This window comes from Lipophrys pholis, assembly GCF_963383615.2.
Source record: "Lipophrys pholis genome assembly, chromosome: 3".
NCBI classification, from domain to species: Eukaryota; Metazoa; Chordata; class Actinopteri; order Blenniiformes; family Blenniidae; genus Lipophrys; species Lipophrys pholis.
The window spans coordinates 17,638,347-17,648,301 of record NC_137627.1 but is presented as its reverse complement, the minus strand read 5'-3'; the positions used below and the strand labels follow the sequence as shown (position 1 = coordinate 17,648,301).

The window sequence follows — 9,955 nt, the reverse complement described above, 5'->3', positions numbered from 1 at the left end:
ATGAGTCTCAACTGTGGAGAAGAGAAGTCCTTAAATGCCTTAAATGTTTGCTCATTGAAGTTTAAATCTTGATTTGACTCTCCTTTGGCTATTGTTTAATTTATACTTCATTCTCTTTTAAATTCAAGAGGACATTTCCTCCTGTTCATGTTTCCACCCTCGTTAGATGGGGATGAAAGCAAATTGAAATTGAGCCTGGAGATTTGAGTCCTTCAGCGCTTATCAAGTACAGTGAAAACTTAGATTGTATCTGCAGACTTAGAGAGATCTCTGGTCAGACTCTTACTAACATTTATCTGTTCACACAGGTGAGAATGAATTACAATCCAATATGAATTTACCTTTAATTTGTTGTTACAAATATTAAATCAATACATTTTTCTTTTTTTAATTCAGTGAGATATTTTACCATATGTGGCTGTGTTGTTAAGTGAGACAGTGATATCCACCTTTAACATATTCAGGAACAGTTTAACAGTCCGAGATTAAGAAGTTACATATAATTTAGTCGTGATAACCATATATCAATGGATGCCTACCTGTTAAATACATAATGTGATATTTAGCAGTAAAAACACTGCCAAAATCCCACATGGCCGGATGTATAGTTTCTTCACGTGCTCCTGAGGGAAAGTCATTGAACATGAATTAACATAAAGAAGAACTGCGCAACAATTTGTACTTTACAAGAACTTACAGTTTTTGATTATGATTCATTGGTGAAGTGAAAAGACTATACCACAATTTACTGCTTCAGCAAACTCAACCCACTTTACATTAGTCTCCTTTAACCACGTCATGACAGCTTCCATGTGATAGGGATGGTCAGATGGTCGGACACATAAACAACGATGTAGTTACTATGCCGGGCCACGGGAGGGCGCTGTTACATGATTTTGTAATCAAACCACACAGACGTGTGCAGAGAACAATACGCTATAAACGTGAAGAAAATGGAGAGCACCCGACATCCGTATGGACTGATGACGCACTGGATGCTATCAGGAGTGAGTCTTAACGATGAAACTACTAATATAGACGATACAACTAGAATATGGACCAAGAGTCGTACCACTACACAGCCGCCATGTTTGTTTACAACTGGGTGAGCAGGAGGGAGGGGGGATGCGCATGCGCAGTAACAGGCTCAGTAGCCTCCAGGCAGTCTCTGCAGGAGGGAATAGCGGCCGTGAATGAATCTTTCCACCTTGGGAGCCAGATTAAAAACTTTGCGGATACAGTGCATTCGCACACTGGTGCCGTGTAAACGGACCCCCCAGCCCCCCCCCCCCCGAAAGTGAAGAAAGTTTTGCGGATACACTCGTATTCGTTGTGGTGTAAATGCAGTAAACTGAGTAGTACCTGTCAGTGTCTTTTCCCCCTAATTGGTTGGAAATGTTTTGTTGTTGTTGTACAGCTTCTGCACGTTTTCATATGATTTGTTGACAAGCCAACATAGTGGATGTCAAGATATGAAAAATTTATATTTTTAATGTTCCATTAATCCACTGATGCTTTACACGTGCATTATGCAGCTTAATGTCACACAGTAGTAGAGCTACATGCAGGCACACACAAGCATAAAATAATTTTATGAATTATTAATTGATTAGTTCATTAATTAATTAATTAATTAATTAATTAATTAATGTATTATTTCCAGTACCTCAAATGCCAGTTTTAGATTATAGATTTACTTACAGTATGATTTACTACACTGATATACATGGAGGCTGCAGAGTGCTGTCATTATCAGCACTGCAAAATAAAGTCTGGGCTTTCTTACTGAAATGGCATGTTCTCCCTGTGCATTCATGGCCTCTTGGGGGTGTCATAGTCCCCATAAGTCTGCATTTGAGATTATTTGGTGACTTTGAAATTGTCAGTTGTCAGTGTGTGAGTATATGTTGTCGTCTGGCTGTTTCTATCCTGTAACTGTGAAGGACTGGTTTTATGCAAAGTGAGCATCCTGCTTTCTCCAGCATTAAGTGAGATAAATCAGTAGAGGATATACTGTACACAGGAGTGTGCACCACATGTATTGATTTCACTGGAGTGTCTCTTTCTGTCTTGTTTATGCCTTCCTTCTTCATGTGGAGTGGAACTCACATTTTTATTGTGTAACATCACAATTCTTCTTAAGATGATGCACACTCATCAACATGTCTGCTTGTGTTTATCATCTTGGTCATTTCTGTGGAAATAAAAATCAGCCGCTTCATCTCTTGAGCTGCGTCATCCACCGCGTGTTAAATCCCACAGAAAGTCACCGTAAACCCAGATTTTTGTTGCTTTTAAGCAGATTTCTCTCCGAGGTCACAAAGTCTGCGTAACGATACAACTTAGCATGCGTGTGCGGCCGTGTGTGATTCTGTCTTTTTGTGTGTTGTCCTTACAGGCGAGGCGGCGGTGGCGTACTGGGCATCTGATTGTGGGGAGTGGTGAGCTGTGTGAACCCTGGTGCTCTCTGACTGCCGCATTTTCATGGAAAGCATCTCTTCGGGGGCCTGCAGGTTTTCAATGCGCTCATTTACACATCAAAACAGCACAGGAAAGGGATAGTGCTCAAGGGGGGCGAGGGACTGCAGAGGGAGGGAGGGCAGGGTAATGAAGGATGCTTTATTTTCCCTTTTTTTTTTTTTTTTTTACCCTGAGGGGTGGGCAGGGGTTTAGGTCTATGAGGGAGGTGCATTGATGCCATAATGATTGCCTTTAATCAAACCCATGACCAGATGGAGGGATTTCTCCTCAGCAGACAAAAACACGGTGTCAGCAGCCAAAGCGGGATAACTGCTGAGGTGTTTTTTACGCCTCTTTATCAAAAACAAATTGTGCAAATCCCAGATAAATACAACTGTTCTCTGTTGCTTTTGATTCAATAAATACACCGTTAAGCTCACGGTCAGCACAATGGAATATCCCTGAGAATCCTGCGAGGGAAAATGTTGCCTTTTCTGGGAGTAGCCTCGCTTCAGGCCCAGACAAACTCGCTGCTCAGAGCGACTGACTGACACTGTTTAACCTCCGGGGCCAGTGCAGAGGAAAAACAGCGCGCAAACTCGGCCAAACAAAATCTTTCAAGTGAGACCGAGTTAAACGCTACCCTTGAAATTGGACATTGGAGGAAGATGAGGTGGGGGTATTCCTCAAAACAAGTTGCATGTTGATTGGTTGGTGGTGCTACAGATTAGCAGACTTCAGGTGAGAGAGAGAGCGAGAGAGGAAGGTGTTGCCGGCAGCAGCATTTTCAGTGGCGCCAAAAGAGCCACAGCTCAAACAAACTCTGTTTTTGGAATGAACCTTTCTTTCCTGCCTCTATCTGAAGCTCTGCCGTGTGATGCCTTTCCTCTGCGAAAGAGAGGAGCTAAAAATAGCCGCCAGTGACCTGGAAATGCAGCGATAGAACTCATATTTGTGGGGGGGAAAAAAAGGAAAAGAAACCGAGCCATGGCAGCCTGTTGCTTTGAGAAGGAGTCATTTCTTTTGACCTTTTGACTTTCTCAAAACCTACCTTAGTCATATTCAGCAGGACACAGAGTGAGGGGGGGGGGGGGGGGGGCTAGAAAATGAAGAAAGAATTGCTGAGAGTGGAAAAAGTTTAAACAAAACAACACTTGCAGGAGACAAAGTTTCCCTCTGTATTACGCCCATGTGCTTCACGCTCTGCAGCTACCTTCCTTCCTATCTAATCAGTGCAGCTCGGCGCAGGTGGGACAAGCTGGTCTGTGTCTCACACAGCAAGTGTTTTGGCCTCACCGGGTCATGTCACTGGAGTGTAAAGTGGGGAGGAAGCACGCGCCCCCCGTTCACGCGCCCATGAACTGTAACATGTGGCTGAAACACCAGCGGCCGAGGGTCTCCGGCTGCAAGTGTGCTCCAAACAAAACATCCCCCCCGGCTTTTTTTATTGGTTAAAATGTGATCCACGCGGTGCCACAGTCCAGGACTCGCAACGTCTACAATGGATGAGTCATGAATACAAAAAGAGGAGGATGTTGGTGGTTAACCTTCATCATGGTTGGAAGAAGGGAGGGATAACTAATTTCAGTTAACTGAGGCGCAACGCTGCCTCGACCAGAAATGTGCTTGACTTGCTGCAGCAGGGGTGTGAAACATCGTGCTTGTGAGCCAAAACAGGACCTCCAGAGGGGATGACCTTACAGCTTAAAAATGACTAAGAAAGTCATTTTTCAATAAAGGTTACTACTACTCAGTGGAGATCGCTACGGTTTTGAAAAGAACTCGCACTGAGATTTCTGTGTTACCGTATTACTAATGAACTATAAGCATCAAAGCCCCTGTAAGGGTGAAACTGTGAAAGCATGCATGATGAAGGCTGCAGAAATCCAGAGTACTGAGGCTTTTATCAACATTAAGACGACTGAGAAACAAGGAGCAGGAAGGACGGATAATCTTTCAGAAGATTTTCAGCAGAATGAAGCTTGTATAAATAATAAAGTTGGTGTATTTATAGATTTAACACAATTCAAAGAGGAAAATATAAACTGCAATCAAGGACATTTTTGGAATTGTCCCTCTATTTTGCTTCAGGAAACATAGTTTAAATCGATGTAATGTTGGAATTGCACTAATTTTTAGAACAGAATTCAACTGTTGTGCATGCTCGCGGCATTAAATGAACCTTGGGTAACTCTGCTAGACTACAGATGGTAGAAAAATGAAAGTAAAATAAATGTGACCCTGTGGAGGTGTCAGACCAGCACATGCCCGGTTCATCCGGCTGACATTACAGTAATGAAAATAAGCTCCTGGTCATTTTTCCAAACTCTCTCACTCTCATGTGCTGCTGCTGCTGGTGGTGTGACACAGCACACAATTACACACAGACATAATAAACAATCAGCTCCAGCCGCTGTGAAACCCTCTCCTAATTTCCACTGTGTTTTACTGTGAAATGACTTGCTGTGTGTGGCTGCAATTTACATTGGCACCTACATTTGTGAAAGTCCCGTAATGTAAAAGCTATTTATTTTCCTTTTTTATGGACCGACTGAGGACACTGCAGCTCTTGTGCATAATAAACTTGGACTTTATTACTAAAAGTTAGCTGAGAGAACCAACTTAGAGTATTTATTTAATGAAAAAAATTCTGCGCCGCATATTTTTTCTCTGAATCAGCGAGCCATTATTTATACCTCGTGGTAGTTCCTGAAGGCTTAAAAGTACATTGTTCCTATAGCCAAACAAAACACGTTGTGTAGTAGAATATCAGAAAACACAGTCCCCAACCACACATAAACGTCAACATTAAATTAATAATCCATCTACCCAGCGAGTGGCCACAGTTTTGAGTGCCTGTGCTCAAGTTAATTCTGTCAGTGAAACCATGCAATCCGACTGAAATCCTCTTCAGATTTGCGCTCTCAGATCAAAGTGCTGAGTGTTTGCATGAGGATCAAATGGAGCAGTGAAGAGGGCAACAACAGTGATTCTGTGGAAGGATTAAAAACCGCATTAATTAAATATATTCCTCCGCAAACTGCTCCTGCATTTTTTAAGCTGATGATGCAAACATTGACGCTCGCCATGGTTTGTCACTCTATTCATCAGCGATTCTCTTTGAGGATTATTGCTGGGGACGCCTCTGGGATGTGGCAGGCACTTGGAAGACAACACATGTGGCATGAATTCTGCTAGGGGGGGGAAAAAATATATAAATCTCAGGAGAAGACTGGGAGAAAAATGATTGAAACAGAACTGAAATGAACAACCATTTAAGATGGATCTAGTAGTTCATTGTCAGAAACTGTGAGAGAGACCACAATAACAACAATAAGACGATGAAGTTAGACATGAATTCAACAGATTTATTGTTATCCTCCGAAGAACTAAAGTTCTTATAAAAGGCACTTGTTTTCTTTTGACCTTTAATAAATGTATCTAAACAACCCGCCGGGTAAGAGCCAATGAAAACCTTTAAATTAAATATATTTACAATAAATAAAACATTTATACAGATTTATACAGTTAATCATGCCACTTCTAGGGAGGAGAACAGACTAATATTTCCCGAGATACCTCCCATAACGGAACAGTTTTCTTTTTCTTTACAAAAAAAAAAAAGTTTTCTTTTTGCTTCGCAACACTGGGCATGTCTACTGCACAGAACACTATGAACAGGAAAATATGAGTAACAATACTGAACATTTCCCTTTATGCACTGAATACTGTTCACAGATAGTTCCTCACGGTGACGCCAGTACCTGTGTGTCCCTTGGCAGCAGCAGAGAAGTAACAGTTCAATTTAACCACTTCGTATGAAGTCCTTTTAGCAGCTCCTTACACAGGGCGTACATGTACGTGTGTCTGTGTGTGTGTGTGTGTGTGTGTGTGTGTGTGTGTGTGTGTGTGTGTGTGTGTGTGTGTGTGTGTGTGTGTGTGTGTGTGTGTGTGTGTCAGTGTTTCCTCTCAGACATGTGTGGGGTTGTCTGAGTGCAGGTCAGTCTTGGCCATGTGCAGAACCACAGCAGGAGATTTGTAGTGGCAGTGCGTGCTGCCGCAGCTGACGCCGCTGCACGGCTTCCTGCTACTAGTCCTGTCCGTCAGCTTCCTGCTGCACAGGCCCTGCCAGGTCTGCAGGGTCTTGGAGCTCCACACCCACACCCCGCTGGTGATGCCCACCACCAGCGACATGAAGATCTTCAGCATGAACACGGCCACCGTGGGCACGGACGTCTGCAGCGAGCAGTCGCTGCTCTGGCCGCTGAAGGAGCCACACTTCATCTGCAGGCCCCTCAGCTTCCAGTAGTCCATGTTGAGCCGCTCGTAGAAATAGCAGACGATGACGCAGGTGGCGGGCACCGTGTACAGGATGGAGTAGATGCCAATTTTCACCATGAGCTTCTCCAGCTTCTCCGTGTTGGTGCCCTCGGTCTTCATCACTTTCCGGATGTGGAAGAGCGCCACGAAGCCGGTGAGGATGAACGAGGTGCCGATGACCAGGTAGCAGGAGAGAGGGATGAGGACAAAGCCCGTCAGCGCCCCTGAGTCCATGCTTCCTACGTAGCACAGCCCTGTTAGTTCATCGCCGGCCACCTTTCTCATGGTGAGGATGATGATGGTTTTGAGAGCAGGGATGCCCCAGGCCGCCATGTGGAAGTAGTTGCTGTGGGCTTCGATGGCCTCGTGACCCCACTTCTTCCCCGCGGCCAAGAACCAGGTGAGGGTGAGGATGACCCACCAGATGGAGGAGGCCATTCCAAAGTAGTAGAGGATGAGGAAGACGATGGTGCACCCGGTGGACTCCAGCCCCTCTTGGATGATGTAGAGCTCGCCGTGCTCGCGGTCGCAGGCGATGTTCTCGGCCCCGGCCACTGAGCGGATGATGAAGGCCACGGAGTACACGTTGTAGCACATGGAGAGGAAAATGATGGGGCGCTCGGGGTATTGGAAGCGGTGAGGCTCCAGGAGGAAGGTCAGGACAGTGAAGGCTGTGGAGACGAAGCACAGGATGGACCACACAGTCATCCAAATGAAGGCAAAGTCCTTGTCCTGCCTGGACCAGAAGACATCGACGGCGTGGGAGCAGCGTGGGGCGCACGACTGGCTCTTCTCCACAAACTGAAACTTGTCCGGGTTCTCGCAGGAGCCCAAGCTGCCCGGCGAGCGGCCGCCACCGGTGCCCGGCTGCCTGGGGCGAGGGGGCACGGGGAGCATGCCCTCCCCCTTCTTCACCTCCGTCCTGGTTTCGTTCTCCGGAGCCTCCATGCACAGAGCGTTGGGGTCGTTCCGGGTGGGCAGTTTGGAGCAGTCCAGCGAGTCGGGCCAGGTGTAGCTGAACTTCTTCATGATGGGGGCACACCTCTCCCTGGCCTGCTCGCACATGGGCCTGCAGGCAGGGATGGAGGTGGACACCTTGTCCGTGCACATGGGGGCGTAGAGGGAGCACAGGAAGAAGCGGAGGTGAACATCGCAGCCGTAAGCCACCAGGGGGGCGAACTCGTTCAGCTTGATGGCAGCCTCCTTCTGGTCGTCGTGGTCCATGAAGTTGGGCATGCGGGTCAGGTTGTAGCCGATCCCCTCGCACATGGGGATCACGATGGGCTCGCACTTGGCCGGTCTGCCGCGCTCCTGGTCGTAGGAACCGATCTCGAAGCTGGAGCCAGAAATCACCAGCAGGCACCACAGAAAGATCACCACCTTCAGCGGACAGCCGTCCATGCTCATTGTTTCACGCCCCCCCCCCCAAAAAAAGCCTTTTAGAAATGATCACGGAAGAAAGAAACACAGACGGTAGGATGCGGAGAGATCCCCGCTATTTCCACATGTCGGTACCGGAGGCGCGTCGCAGAAAAAGCCGCACCAAAATACTAATAATAAAAAAAGCTGCTGCGCGCACAAAGTCCACCACTGTTTGAATTATTCAGCCTTGGATTGAAGCGGTTACTCCCACAAGTCGGTCGAGATAAATGTCCCGAGACTAAAACGTGACAGTCGGAAACTTCGGAGGGAATGTCTTTGCCTCGGCGGTTCGTCCGCTGACTTCAGTCCGGAGGTGCGCGGCGTGTGCGGCTGCTCCGGGGGGCTGCGGGGCTGCGTAACCGGCACCGGCGGCTCTTCGTCCTCCGCTTTCAGGATCCACACTGAAGTTTGTGAGCCGCTCAGTGGGACTTCAGTCATAGAGAGAGAGAGAGAGAGAGAGAGAGAGAGAGGCAGAAGGAGGAGGAGGAGGAGGAGGAGATGACGCTCACATTACAACCCGAGCACCACAGAAGGAAAATTATCAGACAGATGCTGGAGGATGCTCAAATACCTCCGACATTTCTGCCCTGAATAGCTCTCTCTCTCTCTTTCTCTCTCTCTCTCTTTCTCTCTCTCTCGCTCTCCACTAATCACCACTGTAGAGGTCAAGCAGTCACCAGGTCATTAATTATAAATGTCAGAAATATGAATCACACAACCGGTTCAGTGACAGCAGTTCCAGGGACGGATCCAAATAATTTGGTGGTGACACTGGGTTCTGAAAATCAACTTTTAAAATTTCTCAATCGCTGTAATTCTTTAAAAATCCATATTGCCCTTTTAAGTTAAATATCTTCTTAGTGGAAAATGAAGAAGTCACATTTACCCTGTTCACAGCCAACATTGACAATATAGGTTGCATTAACATATATTTGTATTTAACAAATTGTTGGACACTTTAATTCTTAAGGTTAATTGTATATTTTTCTCTTACTGCTGTTTTGCACTGTTTTTTCATTCTTGTTTGCACTATTTTACTGTTTTTATTGCTTTGCCCAAAATTCCATTGGAGCAGATTCCTGGTATTGTGAAAATTATACCGAGCAATAAACCCGTTTCTGATTCTGATATTGATGTTTAGTTTCGGTGTGGAGTTTGCATGTTCTGTGTACTCTGGGTTTTCTCCAGTTTCCTCACATGGTGAAAGGACAGGAGGTGAGGAGGTGAAATGCAACAACCGTTAACAAGGCTCCACAACACAATGTCAAAATAGCTGCGATGCAGAGAGAGACATACCAATATAAGAGCACAAGACAGGTAAAGAAACTATAGAATCACCAACAGGCAGGATCGTCACATCCATGGGACATCCATGCACACAGCGCAAAGTGCGGTGGGTGTGAGAAAGTGCGGATGTGACTGACAGCTTGAGGGGAAAAGCTCCTTCTAAGTCTCTCTGTGTTCGCCTTGATGAGGTTAACTGGTGTTCATATGTGTAAATGTGAGTGTGTGTGATTGTGTCTGCTCTGTAAGGGACTACTGACCTGTCCTGTGTGTAACACTAACCATGAGTTGCATGAAGTTGAACACCTTATTGTCTTGACCAATTAGATGTTGAAGAAAACAATGTAAGCAAAGGGATATGTCATGAACATGTACAGTATTACCTGTACGCAGTATGTTAATTGTTGTATGTCATTGTTAGAAATCCAATGCTTTCCCTTTGGAAGCAGCGAAAATAAAAGTTTAAAGT

General features: G+C 45.8%; 1 protein-coding gene across 1 annotated transcript; it reads right to left on the bottom strand.

Moving 5' to 3' along the window:
* Nucleotides 1-6,429: 6,429 nt before the first annotated feature.
* On the bottom strand, nucleotides 6,430-8,187 carry fzd9b (frizzled class receptor 9b; the record flags this gene model as incomplete). The annotated part of the gene is made up of 1 exon (XM_080460408.1): nucleotides 6,430-8,187. One exon carries the CDS (start codon nucleotides 8,185-8,187, stop codon nucleotides 6,430-6,432), a length of 1,758 nt encoding a protein of 585 aa, XP_080316534.1.
* Between the last annotated feature and the right edge of the window lie 1,768 nt (nucleotides 8,188-9,955).